Genomic DNA, 20,858 nt, shown 5'->3' on the forward strand with positions numbered 1-20,858 from the left:
GCCCCGGATTGGCCGAGCGGTGGGAGGCGGTGCCCCGCCCGCATTGGCCCAGCGGGCGTCCCTCCTCGCGGGGCTGGCCCGGCGCCCAGGGAATGTGATATTACCCAGTGATGGGAGGTGGCGGCACTTACGAGGCAGAGGAAACATGGCCGAGTTTGCGCGGCTGCAGAACTCTCTGGCACTGATCCGCCTACGAAACCCGCCGGTCAACGCGATCAGGTAACAGGCTCGGTCACCTCCAGCCCTGGGACAGCAAGTGGGGTCTTAGCCGCCTGCAGGCCGTGGAGGTTTTAACTCTCCCTTGCTGGTTTAAACGGAGAAACACTGGCATGGATTGAACCATGGCATATACCAGGGCCTTTTACGGAGGTTAGCTTGGTTCCTGTTTACAGAGAACCCTCATCTCCGTTTTGCTGGTAAGGAAACCGAGAATGAGAGGCAGACAGATGGCTACCAAGTAGGGGAGCTGGGCCCAAACCCAGCTGTCCCTGCGAACTTCGTGCTGAACTCTTCTGCTTGCTTGAAACTTTGACTTCTCAGGCGTAGTTTCTGTTCCAAAGGTCTTTGTGCAATGCTGGCTGGACCTTGATCCCTCGCTTCCCAACCTGGGGTCCAGGCCACTCTTAATAGTGTGCCACTAAAAGCTCTAGGAATCCAACAATAAAGTGGCTTCCCATGGTTAAGAAGTAATAAAGGTCCCCATTAATGCCAACACAGAATTGTGTCCTGGCCCAGAAATTCAAAGGTGTAACTCTTGATTTGTTCTAAACCTCAGGGTCTTGGGGCTTCAGTGGAAGATCCATGTCAGAATAAGCCTGTTAAACAGCATCTTCTGAAAAACTGTTGTGCCGTTTATGTTCTTTTTTTTTTTGTGGAGGACCTTCCGTGCTAAACTCTCTAAGCCATATCACGTGTGTTCAATGCACTTACAACATAACTTTAAAAATGCTGCTGTTTTGAAAATTAATGAAGTTACTAGGTTTGGTTCTTTTATCTCTCTGAAAAAAGTGTAGTGATACATCAGCCTAGGAAAGAGTCACCCATCCACAGGCAGTAGGATTAGCAGAAATTTTATAATTTACAAAGAATATATAATGCATAAAAAGACCTTTGGTCAGAATCCTTATCACATGCTGCTGGAGCAAAAAGACATTGAAATGAGAAGACCTGCTAATTTTAACTGAATTTTTATCCTAGTTTCATCAGATTTGATTTTATCATTAGCATTAATATTATAATTCTTATTCTAATATGAAATTTTGCATTTACTACTACAAAAAATTTAGAAATAAAATCATGCAAGGATGATATATCCACTTACTTGCCACTCAGAAAAAAGCAAAATATTTGTTATTTTGGTTTTGATGAAGAAAAACATTAGTAATATGATTACGTATCAATTTTGGACTTGTCTGTATTCTAATTAGAATTACTAAATATTGGGATTCTCTGCCTTAACCTGTGCTCTCCAAGAGTTTGGGGAAAAGTTCCACAGTCTTTCTATAACTAGGGATATTTTCCTGTAAGTACTTAAAATGTTTCTGATATTTAACCTATCTCCCACCCCCTTGCAAGGGAAATGTTAATATCTACCTCATAAAGCTGTTGTGAGGTTTAAATGTATTGGAGATTATAAACTGGCACTTAACAGATGTTAGCTGTTGTCATTTCTGTTAGAAAGCCTGTTTCAAGCCCCTACCAACAGGCCCCACTGCTCAGGATTCATTTCAGCTGTATCAAGATTTCCTTCACTTGGGAATAAATACTTTCTTGCCCTTTCCCATCTACGTTCTTCTGAACTTATATTTAGGTAAATGTGTATGTCCCAGCACATTCATTAAGTGTAACAGGTTCCCAATTTTTTTTTTTTTTTTTTGCTGTATAGTTTTCTTCTTCCCTTCCTCCCTTTCCCCCTTCCTATTTCTAATTTTATGTGGAAATTATTTCTTCCTAGCTAACTGAGAATTCTTATTTGAATATTTTTTGACCCAGTAAATAGTTTAAGTCTTTCCTTTCTCCTTTAGCCAGCCATGTTTCCCTCTATTCAGATAAATGCCAGCCCTCTTTACAAGTGTAGGACATACCTGATTACTAGGTCTATCTCCCAGTATAATGGCTTTCACATTTTTTTTTTTTTGCTATAATCCATATGTTAATCCATGTTTTACATAGCAACCTAAGACACACACACACAAATACATAACTGAAGACAAAGTTTCGTGAAACAAGACATCCTTACATGCTTGATGTATTCTTTTCTATTTCTTTATAAAAAATGCTGGTTACAAGCCATGATTTGACGATATTCAGTTTAAAAAAATTGTCACAAAAAAGATTTCCTATAGTCACAGAAGCTAAAGAGTTGGTCACCATTCGTGAAATGTTCCCTTTAGACTCCATTTCTCCAAACCTGACAATATTAAAGGGGGAAAATAATTTCTTAACCCCTGTGACCCTGACATTGCTGTGACGCTGTGGTCCCTTTCACTCAGCTAAGATCTAGTAAAGCTGTATCTCTTGCAGTCATTTTCATTTTTTTCCTGTGTTTGATTTTTTGTGAAATTAGCAAGAACATAAGAGTAGGGATTGGTTGAAATGGGAAAAGCCAGTCTTGCCTCCTCAGTGGCACAGATTGAGCTCATTTTGGCTAATTTTGCAGCCATCCTTACCCAAAAGGAATATGTGCCTTTTGGACTTCTTGGTATTATGGGTGGTTCAGAGTCAGTTTTCCATTAGCAGATTTGGTTTTTAATTAACTAGTTGAGGGGACAGTATAGCTCAGTGGTAGAGTGCATGTTTGGCATGCATGAGGTCATGGGTTCAATCCCCAGTACCTCCACTAAATAATAAATAAATAAATAAATAAATCTAATTACCCCCTCCCCAACTATGGGTATTAAGGGTAGTTTCAACAATGTGATTAATGCCTGTTATAATAGTTGTTAGGAAAAAAGCAGAAACAAAATTACAGATGACTGACTAGATGAAGCAAGATGTTTTGTTTGATCTCATCATGGTTAAATAGTGACAAATAACTAGGTGAGAGGGAATTACCATGTAAAGGGCAAATATCTCTTTTATTCCCTGAGGTTTTAACTCAGGGTTGCTAATCTGAACAATCTGGTTCTTCTGGAAGTTTGTTGTTTGTTTCACAATTTTTTTTCACCCTGTATACTAATGAGGAGACATTTCCCCCAGAATACTCAGCATTCTAAGGCAAAACTGATTGGACTCTGGTTCTGTCATCTTTCTGTAAGCAATTCCTCACCACTTTCCTAGTTCTCCTCCTTACTATCTCTTGGCAGTTGTTGATCCTCTGCTTCTTGGCAAATTCTCCTCTCTTTGTCTCTGTGACTTCGGGCTTCCCCTGGTGCTGAATCACTCTGCTGAGCCTCTCCCACCTCTTAAATGAGGATGTATCTAGAGGACCTACCCTCTGCTCTCTTTTCCTCTGGGAGATCCATTTAATCTTGGCTTTATCTCCCCCACAGATGACTCCCTCATCTACTGAAACTTGGCAAAATCTATTACATGCCCTTCCTTTTCCAGACTTTGCCTTTACCTCCTAAATTAGTTAGAATTAGGTTTGGCTGCTAGTGACAGAAAACTCAAAATAGTGGATTAAGCAAGAAAAAGTTGATTTCTCTCACAGTGTCCTGGAATGGCATGGCTCCTCCATAGTCATCAGGGACCCCAATTCCATCTATCTTTTGCTCTGCCATCCTCAAGAAAGAGCTTCCACCTCATGATCCATAATGGCTGCTCCCAATCTAGCCATCTAGCATTCCTGCCAGGAGTAGAGAGGGAAGAAAAAGAGAAAAGCATACCAGGTCCTTTAAGGACTCTTCCCCAAAGTTGCATATACCAAATCTGTTTCTATCCCGTTGGCCAGAACTCAATGCCGTGGGCTGACCTTACTATTGGGAAATGTAGTCTTTATTTTGGGCAGCTATGTATCGAAATAAAACTAGATGTTTAATATTTTGAAGAAGGTCAGGAGGAAGGGATATTTGGGGGTAACTTGCAGCCCCTGCTACATCTCTTAGACTGTTTCTTCTAGACTATTCCAGTTTTCTTATATTTTGCCAATATGACAAATTGAAAGCAATTTCTTTCCCCTCAGAACTTCCATATGACTTTCTTTGCACCTTTGTTACAGCACTCATCTTAGTGTGATACTGTGCTGTGTGTATTTTGTTCTCCTAGGATGCTGTAAACTCCTTTCACTGTACATAGAAGATGTATGTAATATTTTTTAAGTTGATAGTGCTGATTCTAAGTGGTCTAAGTTACAACAGAATGCAGGAAACCACTGTTTTTCTAAACTTATGTATTTAATCAGTTCACTGCTTAATTTACAGTAGACAGATATATTATTTGTTAAACAAATTAGTGAAAGCTTAATGATAGTATCTAGGATTTTTATCCATCATGTATGAGTATAATTTTTCATTGTTAGGAGAGGGAAAAAAAACTTTGAGAAGGTAGAAATTTGGTTCTGACTAGTGCTTTGTGTAATTTTTTTTCCTTTTAGTTTGGCTGTAGTCCGTGGAATAGAAGAGGGACTGCAGAAAGCGCAAACAGACCATACAGTAAAAGCCATTGTAATTTGTGGAGCAGATGGCATCTTCTGTGCAGGTAATCAGTATCTAACCCTCTCCCACTGTCTCTGGAATCCCACCATAAACTGAGATCAATACTGCATTAGCTGTCCCTGTGGGTAATGAATATGAGAGACTTGAGTGGGAATGAGAAACATTGTGGAAAAGAGACAGGAGTCACCCAGGACAGACAGGAGAGACCCAGAGAAGATGCGGACCTTACTCTGTTTTATATTGGATTGGGCCTTTGGAGGACATTTAGCTGCAGACTTTTGATGGCTGTTATACCAGCTAGTATCTACCTGCTCTGCATATGTCTCCACCCTATGTGAGCTTGGGCAAGTCCCTTTAATCTCCTGAACCTCAATTTCTCTACTGATAAAATGCATACCATAATATTTATATCTTAACAGGTTCTTGTGAGATTAAATGAGATAACACATCTGAAAATCCCTAGAGCAGTGCCTACATGCAGATGTTCAATAAATGTTATTTTTTATTTTACAGAGTCTTGAAATGGAGTTCATTTTTCTTCTGATACTTACCCATCTCAGGGGCCATCACACTTTTTATTAGGTTATCCTGTGAAAATGCAAACATAGTGACAAAATATGGCAAAAGTATCTGAAATGGTGATTTATTCAATGGTATTTGTAGCACACTGTCTTCTTTTCCCAAATAAATATACTCTTTGACAAAGATCACATGGATATGAAGGTCCATGCATTCTTACTGTAGCCAAAGGAATTTAATGTATGTCAGTGGTAGCCTGAGAAGATATAGATGTTGAAATCATGACAATAAATAAATAAAGACATTAATCATAATAATTACTGTTTAGCTTGCCTGCTATGTGCCAGTACTGTATAGCTTATTAATGAAACTAGTAATATTTTTACACACTTTATACTTTAATCCTCAGTAAATCCTACAATTTCCATTTACAGATGAAAAGGCTGAGCCTAAGAGATTAAATAATGTACCAAACGTTAACCAGCTATTTCATGGCTTACTCAACTGTTTGAAAACTTAAGGTTGGGAGCCCAAGATGGTGACTTTGAGGTGTGGAGAGAGGGATCAGAATTATGAAAAGTCAGAATTGATATTTCTTTGTCACAACAGAGGTAGGAGAGAATATAGTTAGAGTTCAGAGGCAGAAAAAAATAATTTCCCTTGGAAAGCATTAGGGATTATCAGACTTGACCTAAATGGGCTTAGATAGAACAAAGTGCCCAACAATTGGAAAATATATATTCTTCTCAAATCTGCAGCATTTACAAAAATTGATCAGGTACTGGACCATAGAAGCTTATCTCAATAAATTTCATTTAGAATGTGTTCTCTGACAAAAATGCAATCAAGCTAGAAATCAATAACAAAGATATAACTAGAGCTTCTCACGTGTTTGGAAAATAAATTCACTTCTTGAAAGCCTCTGAGTCAAAGCAGAAATCATAATGCAATTTAGAAAATATTTTGAACTGATTGATAATAAAAACAACATATAAAAGTTGAGGCATACAGCTAAAGCAATGCTTAGCAGAAAATGTGTAGCCTTAAAGGTATACATCAGAAAAGAAAAAAGACTGAAACATTGTGACAAGCATCTTTATCATGGAACTGACAAAACAAACAGTAAAATAAGCCCAAATGAAGCAGAAGGAAGGAAATGATAGAGGAGAAATTACTAAAATAGAAAACAAATGTGAATCAAGACAACAATAATGTCAAGAATTGGTTCTTTGAAAAGACTAATGAAAAAGCTTCAGAGAGACTTATCAAGGAAAAAAGAGAAGATACAAACAATACATATAAATAAAGACAAAAGGGATATCACTGCAGGTGCTCTAGCCATTGGAAAAGATAACATGAGCACATAGAAAAATACAGCTTATAAAACTGACTCAAGAAGAAACAGAAAACCATTAAAGAAATTGAATTAGTAATCAAGAATCTCACAAAGTAAATTCAAGTCCCAGGTGACTTCATTGGTAACCTCTAACTGAAAAGTCAAGGAAAATGTTATCACAAATGTTTCAGAGAATAAAAATAAGAGGGAACACTTCCTATATTAGTTTCCTGGGGCTGCTCAAAACAACAGAAACTGGTGCTCAAACTGGGTGGCTCAAAACAACAGAAATTTATTCTTTCAGAGTTCCAGAGGCTAGAAGTTCAAAATCAAGGTATCTGCAAGGCCCTTCTTCCTCCAAAGGCCCTAGGGAAGACTCTCTCCTCGCCTCTTCTAGCTTCTGTGGCTGTTGGCAATACTTGGCATTCCATGGCTGCTTGTTGCACTACTTTTCTTTCTGCCTCTGTCTTCCTGTGGACTTCTCCCCTGTGTCCAAATTTCCCTGATCTTATATAGACACCCCTCCCCAACCCAGTATGACCTCTTCTTTACCTGATTACGTCTGCAAAGACCCTGTTTCCAAATAAGATCATGTTCATGTGTTCTGAGTGGACACCATTCAACCCAATATACTTCCCAACTCATTTTGTGAGGCTGGCATAATCTTGATAACATCTGTCAAGGACAGTACAAAAAGGCAAAATTACAGACCAATTTCATTTGGTAGGTATAAAAATCTGAAACAATCTATTATAAAATTGAATCCAGCAGTATATAAAAAGCATAATACATCACTTTTATCCTGGACATACTAGATTAGTTAAACATTAGAATGTCAATGTGATTCATCCTAGTAAAAGATTAAAGGAGAAAAATTGTGATTATTTCAAAAGGTGCAGGGAAAAAAAAACACTTGGTAATGTTTAACATTCATTAGAGATAAAAATTCTTGGTAAACAAAGTATAGAAAGAAAATGTCTTTACTAGGCAAAACATCTATTTTTAAAAACCTCCAGCAAATATCAAACAAAATGGTAAATTGAAAGATTTCCTTATGTGAAAGGAACAAGACAAGGCTGGCTGCTATCACCATGTGGATTTGACATTGTATTCTAGGCCCTGGCCAGGCTAGAAAGGCTAGAAAAAGAAAGAAAAGGTATAAGGATTGGGAAGAAAGAAACAAAACTTCCTTATTCAGAAGGTATGATTGTAGAAAATCAAAATAATCTATCAGTAAATTATTAGAATTAATAATAGAATTTAGCAATTTTGCTGGATATAAAATCAGTATCTCTAAAGTAATTGCATTTCTACATGCCAGAAATAAACAGTTAAAAAGTGAAATCACTATACTCTTGTCTGTGCCTTGGTTTCTGTAAAATTGGGATGATAGTACTTACCTTATGCCACAAGTAGAAGAATGTAGTATAACTTTTCAGAATGTGGGCTGTACAGTCAGACTGCCCAAGCTCAAGTCCTTATTCTACCAGTTACAGAGTCACGTGTCTGAACTAGTCACTTAACATCTCAAAACCTTAAACTTCTGTACCTGTAAAATGGACATTGTTATACTGCTTAACTTAGGTGCTAAGAATATTAAACAAAACTACTTAGCACAGTGCCTGATGTATATAGTATTTATCCAGTACATGTTAAATGCTATTATTACATGAAAAATTATTTTAATCTAAAGTTATAGGAGTAATAGTTCTGAGATTCAGAATGAAGTTCATCTTGTTTCTCTAGAACCAAAAAAGGATTTAAAAAATAAAGCTTTAATAACACTGGAGTGTGAAGTATGATGGCTTGGTGAGAAAAAAGCCTAATCCCTGGATAAATGCTAGATGAAGAGCAGGTGGCAAAAATAAATAAACAAATAAAGGTTGAACATTAAATAATTACTTTAACTTTTTAACTGGTACCACAGACTTAATGTTTTCAAAGAATAGATGATGCTATAGGGAAAGAACTCATGATGTATAATGTTATGTGGAAAAGGAGAATACAAAAAGTCATTTTACAGGGGGGAGGGTATAGCTCAGTGGTAGAGTGCCTGCTTATCATGCACAAGGTCCTGGCTTCAATCTCCAGTACCTCCATTAAACAAACAAACAAACCTAATTACCTTCACCTTCCCCCAAAAATCATTTTACAGAATGTTCTCAATATTGTTAAAAATATGTATTATAGTAAATTTTCATTTAGTTCTCACATCAGTCATTTAAGATAGGTATTAAGACAAAAATGTTAAATAAATTACTCAAGATCACAAAGCAATTTACATATATGCATCAGGAAAAAACTAAGAATTCACCAAAATACTACATTGTTGTCTCTATGTGGTGGTATTTGGGGTAATCTTTATGTCCTTTATGGTTTGGTGTTATTTTTCAAGTTTTCCATTATGCATATTATTTTTATAATTAGGAAAAGCAGTAAATATTGTTACTTTTATTGATCACAAAAAATCTATCACAAAAACATAATTCTAAGCTGATTGATTAACATATCACTCACAAATATGTCTGCACATTACCCTGAGATTTTAATTATAATGACGGATGCCCTTAACATAGACATGGGTCTAAATTGCTGTGAAGAGGGTTGTTGAGTAGTATCATACAAAAAATGGGAGGGGCTGACTCAATGTCACAATCTCTATTTCTTTTCTGAGCTTTCAAGTTTTTCTAAAGGTAAATTACCACTATCATATAGAAAGACAGATTTTTAGATGACAGGATTTCTGATAAAGATTTGAAGATTTTCTCTCATATCATTCTACATTTTCCAGGCTACTTGTTCATTTATTGTGTCTGCAGCCCAAGAATGAAATGTTTCATGGATCCAAAGAGGTCTGTGATTCCTTAAGAGTTATCTGGTAACTTATTGATATATAGCAAAGCCCAAATCTTCCTCAGCTCTCCTTTTTTCCTTGTCTTTGTGTTCTTAGGTGCTGATATCAGTGCCTTCAATACAGACAGAATCTCTGACTTCAGACTGGGAAAGTTAATAGATAAAATACAGAGAAACGAGAAACCTGTGGTGGCAGCTATCAAAGGCGTGGCTTTGGGAGGGGGACTGGAAGTGGCTCTCGGCTGTCACTATAGGATTGCCCATGCACAGGTAACAGAGGGGATTTGGTGTGGGGGCTTTTCTCTAGGACAAGATCTAAATGTAGTCATAAGCTTCAGGGGTGATCATTTTAAGTGGTTAGCTTACTGGTGAACAACTCTTAGGTATTTCTAGCACTGGTGTTCAGCTGCTACCAGTACAGTGGTACTAGCTGTTGAAATGTTGAAATATGTCCATTCTAGTTGGTAAATAGCTGCTACCCTGAGCCCATGACTGTCCCTTTGCTTCCCCTAACCCTAGCCCTTGAACCTCCCCATTGACCCACCAACTAAAGGGAAACTCCTGTGCAGGGCTCCCAGGACCCTACTCTAGCAATGTGGCCCACATCAGGTTTCACTGAACCGTGCTCATGCAGTATGGGGTATTAAATATTTGACTACCACCCTGGAATATTTAAATTTTCATTTCCTATCTCAAACACTCCAGTTTTGTGGTCTCATAATTATTAGTACCTAAGAAGACAAGTTCCAGTTGGCAACAATGCACAACTAGTAAATTCATTTCTTTCTGAAATAGATTTGAGTTATTAGACATATAGATTGAGGTTTGTGATACCAGTCTTATAATGGTAATATTTTATAAGTAATATATTTTCTAATAATAAAGATAAGATTTATAGATTATAAAATATAGGAAAGTATAAAGATGTAAACTAAAGTCACCATTAACTCACAGTTCAGAAATAACCATTATTAACATTCTATTTTATTTCCTTCTGGTGTTTTTCCCGGGTAATTTTTTTTATGTATGTATTTTTTCTTTGCAATCTTTTTTGAAAAAACTACATTTGGAATTTTATTGTAGTTTATTTGTACTTTTTTTTTTACTAATATCATATTTGCACTATTATTAAATATTCTTTATCCATTCTGCCAAACTGCCTTTTTGAACATTTAATCCATTTACGTTTAACATAATTACTGATAAGGAAAGGCTTCTGCCATTTTGCTATTAATTTTCTATGCCTTACATTTTTTTTGTTCCTTAATTCCTCCATTAAAGTTTTCGTTTGTATTACATACATATGTTCTAGTGTACTTTTAATTTTCTTATTGTTTCTTTTACTATATATTTTTGAGTTATTTTCTTAGTGGTAGTTGCCCTGGGGATTATAATTAACATCTTAATTTATGACAATCTAATTCAGATTAATTTCAATTGTATACAAAAAATTTGCTCCCATACCATTCTGTTACACACCCCCCTTTATGCTGTTATTGTGACAAATTATATCATTATATATTATGTGCCCATCAATATAGTTGTATAATTTTTGCTTAATGTAATGGTCTTTTAAATCACATAAGAAAAAAGAGGAATTACATTACTACTGTATTTTATAATTTCCTATGTAATTACCATTTAACAGTGTTCTTTATTCCTTCATGTGGATTTGAGTTACTATCTAGTGTCCTTTCATTTCATCCTGAAGGATTTTTTCTGGGGCAAACATGCCACAACAAATTCAGTTTTTATTTATCTGAGAATGTCTTAATTTGCCTTCAATTTCAAAGACTAGTTTTGCTGGATGTAGAATTCTCAGTTGACAGTATTTCTCTTTCAGTCTTCTAAGTATGTCATCCACTGCCTTCTGGCCTCCATGTTTTCTGATGAGAAATTTCTGTTGATCTTATTATAAATATTCCTTAAAAATATCATTTTAAATGGTTGCATAATTTTCCATGTTATAGGAATACCATAATTATTTAACCTTTCCCTATGTTGTTTAAATTTTTATAAAACTTAGAGATAAAGACATATATCCTAAGTGTCCATTTTTCTATGTCTCTCTTACCATGACTTTCTGCACACTGGGTGAAGATCTAAGTTACAAGCAGTAATAATTCAGGAGGTAGGGATGACCAGTGGCGGGGAATATGGTGACTGACTGCTAGGAAAGCCTTATGTGAGAGAGGTGCAAACATTTCAGATGTTTTGAAGTTGTTGGCCTATCAATTTGAGTAAATGACAGTCTGTTTTTAAATACCCTCCTCCTCCCATGACTAACAGAGCTTTGGTCACTTTTAAATGGCCAGGAGAGGCTTTTGATAAAGGACTCAACTCACCCTCTTGTCTGGACTGGGATTGCTGCCTGACCTTTTTCTTTTTCTTTTTCTTTTCTTTTTCTTTCTTTCTTTTTCTTTTTTTTTGGTAACAGCTTCATTATAGTTCAAAGACTACATAATTCACTCATTTAAAGTGTACAATCCAGTGGTATATTGGTATATTCACAGTTATGCAGCCATTACCACAGTTGACTTTAGGACATTTCATCACCCTAAAAAGAAACTTCACACTCTTAAGGAGTAACCCACCATCTCCCTCTCCCCTAATTCTAGACAACCATAAATCTATTTTCTGTCTCTATGGATTTGCCTATTCTAGAAATTTCATCTCAATGGAATCCTGTTTTCAAACTTCATGTCATCAGTATTTCATTCCTTTCTGTGGCTGAATAATATTTCCTTGTATAGACACACCACATTTTCTTTTTCCATTCCTTAGTTGATAGATACTTGGATTGTTTATACTTCTTTGGCTTTTATGAACAATGATGCTATGAAAATTTGTGCACAGGTTTTTTTGTGGGCATGTTTTCATTTCTTCTGGGTATATAACAAGGAGTAGAATTGCTGGGTCACATGGTAACACTATGTTGAACCTTTGAGAAACTGCCAATTTTTTTCCCCAAAGCATTGCACCATTTTACATTCTTACCAGCGATGTATGAGGGTTTTTTTTCTCCACATCTTCTCTAAAACTTGTTTTTGTCTGTCTTTTATAGCTATCCTAGTGGGTGTGAAATGGTATCTTACAGTTTTGATTTGCATTTCCCTGATGGCTAATGGTACTGAACATTTTTCATGTACTTATTGGCCATTTGTATCTTTTTGGAGAAACATCTGTTCAGATCCTTTGCCCATTTTTGATTGGGTCATTTGTCTTTTTATTGTTGAGTTGTAAAAGTTCTTTATATATCCCAGATATATGATTAGCAAATATTCTCTCCCATTCTGTGGATTGTCTTTTTAATTTCTTAGCTGTTTGGCTCTTTCAGGGCTTCATAATGCTGTTCCTGGAGACTATTATTTGTGTTGACCAAGGCAGGTCATAATAGAGTCAGAGAAAAATTGTGTAATAAACTAGGGATGTGTTTCAACGTGAAGACTTAGAGACAGCAGAGCTCTGTTTGTGCTATTAATTAAAGAAGTGGGTGTGCACTAATTTGCCCTGTAGAAACTCTTGCTGAATTCTATGAAACAACGTTTTCGAGGGTGTGGGAAACCCAGGGGAATGCTTGCCTTGACTCTGAGTATATCATCTCATTCTAATGACCTTTATGCTTTCAATCTTTGGTAGGCTCAAGTTGGCCTCCCAGAAGTCACACTAGGAATCATTCCTGCTGCAAGAGGAACCCAGCTTCTCCCCAGACTTATTGGCGTTCCTGCTGCACTTGACTTAATCACCTCAGGTGAGTCAAACCCTGCTGACCTCTTTCTAGATCAATGTGAGGAACTGGACTAGGTTTTGGAAGAATCCTGGCTTGACCATTCCCTATCCATGTAATCTTAAGAGGATACTTTAACTTCCTTGATGTCAATTTTCCCATCTGTAAAATGGAAAGAATACCTTCTTTGAGAGCTCACAAGTTACCATGAAGAATAAATGTGAGTGCTTTCTAAATGAAAGTGTATAGAAAGCCCTAATCACATTTATGTGTCTACTCATAGACACTGATGTTCACATAGGGTGCATTATATCCAGATCTAATTTAGAAAGTATAATATAAACTAGAATTAGAACCAGAATTTTCAAGGAAACATGTCAAGTTTTAGTTTGGAAATGACTGAATTTTTCATTTCCTAGGTATTAAGATATTAGCTTCAAATAGAAGTTATTCTCTTTCAATAGAGAATGTGAACAATGCAACACTAGAAAACATTTGGAGACTCTGGATTTGCGAAATACCATAAGAAATAGGAAGATATTTCCAACTGAAGTAAGGTTGGAAGAAAGAGCATATATATAACTCTTTACTCCAAACAGGTATAACTAGTATGAGACCTTGGTTCAGTCACTTTACTTCTCTGTGCCTTAGTTTCCTTATAAATGTATTTAAAACAGTATCTACCACATGGTGGTATGGTGAAGATTAGATAAATTAAGGCATAAAATGTGCTTAGAACACTCATAGACATGGTAATAAGTGTGAGCTATGTTATTATTCCCATATCTGACTTCTCAGTAGAAGAGGAGGATTGAGTAAAAATAAGATGAGGATCTTGGTAATAGACTATATCACAAAGAATGGACAGGGGGAGGGTATAGCTCAGTGGTAGAGTTCACACACAGCATGTGTGAAGTCCTAGTTTCAATCCCTAGTAGCTCTGTTTAAATAAACAAACAAACAAACAAAGAAATCTACCTCCTTTCATAAGAAATACATTTAAAAACAAAACAAAACAAAACAAAGAATGGGCAATACAATAAAAGGAGCACAAGCTTTAGAATCAAAGACCTGAGTCTGAATCCCAGCTGTACCACATATAAGCAATATGCCTTGTACAAATTAATTTTTATTCATTCATGCAGCAACTGTTCAATTTTTTCTCATGTGCTGGACCCTGTTATAGATAGCAGGCCTATAGCAGCAAATCAAACCAACAAAAACTCCTGCCCTCATGGAAATTATATAGATAAAACAATAACAATAATTATCACTATCATATTTCATCAATTCAAAAATGCACTTTTTTCCACATTTCTGAAATCGGAATGCCTCTTACATTCATTGTGAGTCATGGCTTGATTGACAGTGTTTTCCCTTGTTTCTATGGGTTAGCAATTTGGAAACAAGTTAGTTGGGTTCTAGTTCAAGGTTTCTCATGAGGTTGCAGTCAAGACACTGACTGGGGCTGGAGGATCTGCTTCCAGGATGGCTCACTTACATGCTGACTGTTGGCAGGGGGTTTCATTTCCTCTTCCACGTGCAGCTGTCTGCGTGTCCTCATGACACGGAAGCTGGCTTCCTCCAGAGTGAGTGATCCAAGAGAGCTTGCGAGAGCAGCAATGTCTTTATGACCTAGCTTTGGAGTCCCATGCCATCTTTTCTGAACTGTCCTATTGATTATACAGGTCTACCCTATTCATCCTGGGAGCGGGGCTTGAATTCCCAGAAGTCAAACACACGGAGGGGTCTCTTTGGGGACTAGCTACCACAACTATATACTTTTATTAAACTCCATGGCTACCTATTACATAAGTAGTGTATATAGTAGCTTAGATGGAGGTAAGTGCTAAGGAGAAAGCAGAAAGGGGAAATTTAAAATGATAGGGGTTAGGGGCAGGAGTAATATTTTGGGTAGAATAGTTAGGAATGGCTTTCTTGCAAAATGAATCTGAGTGAAGACCTGAAGGAGGGAGGAAGCTTGTTGTGCCAATATCTGGAGGAAGATACTCCACATGGAGAAAATACCAAATACAAAGCCCTGAGGCAGGGGCATACTTGGAAATTTCCAAGAACAGCAAGAAAGTCAATGCAGCTAGAGTAAAGAGAAGAGTAGTAGGCGGTGAAGTCACATCATGTAAGGCCTTGAAGATTATAGAAATAACTTTGGCTTTTCTTCTGAATTGGAGTGTTCAGAGCAGAGGAGTAACATGCTCTCATCTATGTTTTTTAAAGGATTGCTCTGGCTATTGACAATATATTAATTGGAGGTAGGGGCAGAAATAGGGAGACGGATTAGAAGGCTGCCATAATAATCCAAGGCAGAGATGACGAGAGTTTAGACCTGAGTGATAGCAAGTAAATGATAAGACATGGTCAAATTTGGATATATTTTGAGCCAACAGGATTTTTGACAGATCAAATCTGCGATGTCAGAGAAAGAGGAAAGTGAAGGATGATTCTAATGGCCTGAGCAGCCGGAAGGATGGCGCCATTACTGAGATGGGGATTTCTGCTGGTAGAGCTTAGTTTTGGACAAGTTAAGAGAGGCCTTTTATACATCTAAGTGGAGATATCAAGTAGATAGTTGGATAGACTGGCCTGGAATTTAGAAGGGAAGTCATCTGGACACCTCTCAGCCTTCATTTTCTCATCAGTAAAACAATCACATAGTTGTTTTAAGAAATAATGAAATTACATGACATACCTCTGGTATAGTACCTGTCACACAGAAGTCATTTTATAAGTGGTAACTGTGATAGGCATAATAATGCCCCCCTCTAAGATGTCCACATCCTAATCCTTAGAACCTGTGAATATATTACCTTACATTCAAAAGGGACTTTGCGGACATGATTCAATTAAGGATCTTAAGATGGAAGATTACTTTGAATTTTCTAGCTGGGCCCAGTTTATCACAGGGGTGCTTAGAAGAGGAAAGCAGGAGGTCAGAGAGGAGAGAAGATGCTATACAGCTGACTTTGAAGTTGGAGGAAGAGGACTCAAGCCAAGAATTGTAGGCAGCCTCTAGAGGCTAGAAAAGCCAAGGAAATGGATTCTCTCTCAGAGCCTCCAGAAGGAACACAGTTTTGCTGACCTAGTTTAGACTTCTGACATCCTAAACTAACATAATAAATGTGTGCTGTTTTAAGAGGCAGTGTTTATAGTAATTTGTTTAGGAAACTAATGCAGAAGCCATCAATAATGATGATATTAAGATTCTTGCTTTTGGAAAACATTATAAGAAAGGATGCTAAAAAAAATTGCTACTGAGGGTTGAAGAATCCCTACTGATGTTAACGAGGAAAATAACACCAGCTCTGTAGGCACTGCCCCCATAGGAAATTGTAAGTAAATTTAGATTAAACGAATATGTAAATAGCAACCTTTTCTGATCTTCTAAAAACCATAAGAGAGGTGATTCTGGAAAGTGAAGCAATTACAACAGTAACCACTGCTTCTCCACATTTCCCTTAAAATGCCACCCAAAACCAACCAGATCTTTAGCAGTAACTAAAAGATAGGCTTGAGCACATTGCAGTTCATTCCCTGATGTTCTCTGCCCAATCAAATGATAAGGACTTCAGTGCCCTGCTCTTCCTTCTGCTGTTATTTTCAAGGTCCTGTCTTCCGTGTTCACTGAACAGCCTAGGAAGCCTCTGCTCTGTTCTCATAGAGCTTTGCCTCAGCCCCATGAGTTTATGGTCATCCCCAGGACAGGGATGCCTTTGGACTCTTGACTTTGATGAGGTACCTCTTACCACTCAGAACACTGGGGTAGAAGTTGGGAGTGGCATCTTTATCCTGCCTGCCTTTCAGATTTAGGTCCAGGTGGGTTTTCTCTATGTTTGAACAAGATGTTAAGGGTGAGTTTTAGCACCCAGGGCTTCCAGTCAACAATAATAAATATCAACAAATATCATTTCATGACCAAAACAAATAAATGGACCAAAAGAAAAACACCTTTAACACTCAACTTAACACCTATGAAAATATTCTGTGACATTAGAAACATAAATGTGAGTCTACTGAAACAGATTAAAGAAAACAAAAGTTTTAGAAAACTCACAATATTCTAAATTAGACAGTATTTTATTTGTTAAATAAGAATACCCTGTTTAAAATCAAAACCTTAGCCAAAATAATTTTTGAAGCAATTTTTAAAAAAGACTCAATAGAACAGACAACTGAATCAGCAACTTGGAGGAAAAATAGAGACACATTTATAGAATTCAGAAGAGTTTATCAAAAAGATACATAAAATGTAAATGAAGGCAGCAGACAGGGAAGGTCTATAATAGAGGTCTCTGCTATGAATAATAAAAGCTCCAAGAGCACAAAGCAAAAAGGGGAGAAGCCGTAACCAAAGGAAAATATATGTGAAAGAATCAGAGATTGTATTTAACAACCACATCATTTTCCTGGAAAAACTGATGAGATGTTAATGCCTTGTATAAAGATTTTAAACTTCCAGAAAATAGAATCCTGTGAGCTTCCAAAGGATAAAAACAAAACACAACAAAATGTTACTCTCAAAATAGCTAAAATCACCCCAGTCACAAATAAAGTCTAAATGTATGGAACATTCATATGCTGGGATGTTATATAGTCTTTAAATATGGTCTAAGTCAGGAGTTCTTAAAGTGTGGCCCATGGACTCCTAGGTGTACCTAAGACCATTGTGGCAGTCCATGAAGTCAGAACCATTTTCCTAATAATAAGACGTTACTTGCCCTTTCCACTCCCATTCTCTCACAAATATACGGTGGAATTTTCCAGAGGTTATTGTATGCCATGTGATACCAAAACATTTTGAATGCAGAAGTGGAAATGAGAATCCAGCTGTCTTCTGCTAAGCAAGACATTAAAGAAATTTGCAGAAATATAACAATGATACTCCTCTCACTAAATTTTTAAAAATTTGAAAATATAGTTATTTTGCATAAAAATTTATTTATGCTAACATATAATAGGTTTATCATTGTTCTTTGAAAATGATTTAATAAAGATACATTTTTAAAGTTCTCAGTTTTGATTTCAAATATAGTAAATAGTGATAGACATAGCCCTCATAAACAAAAGCTCTCTGGTGTATTCTATAATTTTTAAGAGTACAAGGGGGTCCTAAGGTTAAAAGGTTTGAGAACTGCTAATCAAAATACTTATTATTTTGACACAGAAACCACAATACAACACTGTGCACACATGGTCCAAATTAGAAAATAATATGAGTTTATATTATTATTAATGTACAATTACTAATATATAATTTACATAGTTACTAATATATAATTTACATAGTTACTAATATATAATTTAAAGTGTAAAATGGCTTCCCCCCCTTAAGTGGGGAGGTGTATAAATCCTATACAGCATGAAAGAGAAGTTAGAAAAACTAAATTTCTTGTCTTCAAAAAGTTAAATTAGAAATTGCTTTAATTTACAAAGGTACAAGTACATTTTAAGAATGTGAACTATTTTAAGTACCTAATGTAGAATTCATAAGAGGATGCTTACAATCAATCCAACATCCTACAGAAACTCAAAGCACATTAGAAGGTTCGTTCTTCAAAGGACAAAATAGAAAGGAGGCAAAGAAGCATAAAATATAGAGGGCAGTCATAATTGTGTGAAATGAGTCTGTAAATTCTAAGGTTTACAGAAATTAAAGCATGTGGGGAATATTCAGGAACTGTGTGTTCCTGTTTTCAGTATTAAGCATGAAAGGCAAAAGTATCTTGGGGGAAGTCAGGAAGGAATCTGGCTTCTTTGACAAAAAGAAATAAAATGAACTAAGATTGGCCTTTCCCAAAGCACTGCTGCTTATAGAAATATCACTGTTTTTAACATGATGAAGAGAAGAGGTAAAAACAGTAAGAATATGATGGATTTTGATTTGCATAGAAAAGGTCACAGTGAATTAGAAGAAAGCTAACATTAGAATCATACACCTTTCTTTTTAAGTAGTCTGTACAACTTTAGGGGGACTTTAAAATGCAATCTGGAAAGGGTTCCATGTAGAAAAATTTTTTCTAAAGATTGGAAGAGAAGCAACAAAGAAAAAGAAAAAACTGAGATCACCCAGCTTGGAGAAGAAAAGTCTCAACTTCAGTTAACTCTGGGTCTCTTTACAGTAGATCTAGGCAGGGCTCTTATTAGATTGGACAGTGGTCATCATCTACACTGACAGCCATACTAGAAAGAACAAGTTTAAATCTCAGTATGAAGATTTGGGTTGGATATACAGAGCTGTGTCTTTAGGTCCTTGAAACATAATAAAAGTACCCAGAATCTCTGACTCCATAAGAACAGTAGTGGTACTCCCAACTTTTGTGAAATCCAGGTCAGAAGGAATCATTTCAGCTAAAGGAATTTTCAGTCTATCTTGTGGGCATCTCATCTTTCCCCTGCTCAGCTGCCCCAAAGATCCTTTTTAGTACCCAAGTTTTTACATTCCACTCTGTGTCCTCTTGGACCCCTTAACTGGGAAGTCTGATTCACTCATCCCTCACTCAGGTGATTTTATACACAGGAGACTTCACCCTTGAAGCCACTCACCTACTCCTCACTGCCCTTCTTATCCCAGGAGGATATCTGGAAGCCTGTTTTCAAAGGCACTTCTAGAAAACTGCACAAATACTGCTGTTACAGAGTAACCCCTGCCAAAAATCATTGTCTACCTGATCTAGAAAACCCATTTGTAGCTCCCTGAAGCACTAACAAGAACCAGGAATGGAGAGTTTGTCTCAGAGGTGGCATCCACCAACACTGTGTAAGAACAGCGAGGCCTGTGGAATTGTTGCTAGCAAGACTGATTGGGTGACTGCTCTTCAGAAGCCAAGATGGTGCTGGCAGGCAGGCAAGCAATGTGTCATTGTCTCTTTCCTTCTGACCCTGTGGTGAGGGATGATTATATCCCTTAATCTCCTACCCCAGAATATGCAGATCAAATTACATATTTAGACCTGTTGAAGAACTCAGGAGTAATGCAAATCCTTATCAAACTTCTGTAACCCCCTAGAGCTTCCTTTCTACACTGGAGGCTGCTGGTGCCACCACCACCACCAGACACTAGATGTTACCACCTGTGAAGTAAGTGAGATTTAAGCTGTTGCTCTTGCTTAGTGTCACTGACTCCAGCTAAAAACTCCATTTGCCAACTCGGGGTCATGGGCCACACCCTAGTACCATGTCTGAAGGAACAATTGTCTGGTCATCTCTGCTTCCTTTTTAGCTCCAAAGCTCACATGTTTGCAATTCCATGAACTAAGGGGGGGTTGAGATGCTGGGTAGTGAAAATATGGCAGAGGTCTACCCCATTTCTCCTGTGAAATTTGGATTATAACATGTAATATCAACTAAATCAATAATTCTTTCCCCTTGTCTGTCCACCTGTTATTTATGTTTGAGGACTGTAATCAGTGGCGACCCCTGGTGTCTGTTGGTGTAAGGATAGTACTGCTCTGCTGTCACTACCTGTATTATTTTTATCTCTACTATTGTCAAAAAATCAATCCTTCCTTATGCATTATATAGAGATTTATAAAGCACTTTATAGAGAGTTATAGAATATAAGGAAAATGTATTATTTTCACTTACTACTCAGAATTTAGTAGGTAAGCACAATTATTTCCATTCACTAACAAAGAAATTCTAGTCCTAGTGCAATTCTTTATGGTCACACAAATAGTACAAGGCAGAGCCAGAACTTGAATCCAAGTTACCTGATTATCTCTGCAGTAATGTTTCCACTATAATAGTCAGTGTGTTATTTATTTATTTAATAATAGATGTTTATATCCAGGACAGGTGAGCTTTCCTGTGAGAG

The 20,858-nt window shown here is 36.9% G+C and overlaps 1 protein-coding gene across 1 annotated transcript in view; it reads left to right on the forward strand.

The window, feature by feature from the left end:
* The window catches only part of EHHADH (enoyl-CoA hydratase and 3-hydroxyacyl CoA dehydrogenase), a 41,807-nt gene continuing 20,949 nt past the window's right edge, over positions 1-20,858 (forward strand). Inside the window, exons 1-4 of the mRNA XM_010959185.3 lie at positions 1-219; positions 4,535-4,638; positions 9,401-9,573; positions 12,943-13,054. Coding sequence (XP_010957487.2) covers positions 146-219; positions 4,535-4,638; positions 9,401-9,573; positions 12,943-13,054 — 463 coding nt within the window. The 5' untranslated portion in view covers positions 1-145. The remainder of the gene's footprint in view (positions 220-4,534; positions 4,639-9,400; positions 9,574-12,942; positions 13,055-20,858) is intronic.

The sequence above is a fragment of the Camelus bactrianus genome, chromosome 1 (genome assembly GCF_048773025.1).
Source record: "Camelus bactrianus isolate YW-2024 breed Bactrian camel chromosome 1, ASM4877302v1, whole genome shotgun sequence".
Classification (NCBI taxonomy): Eukaryota; Metazoa; Chordata; class Mammalia; order Artiodactyla; family Camelidae; genus Camelus; species Camelus bactrianus.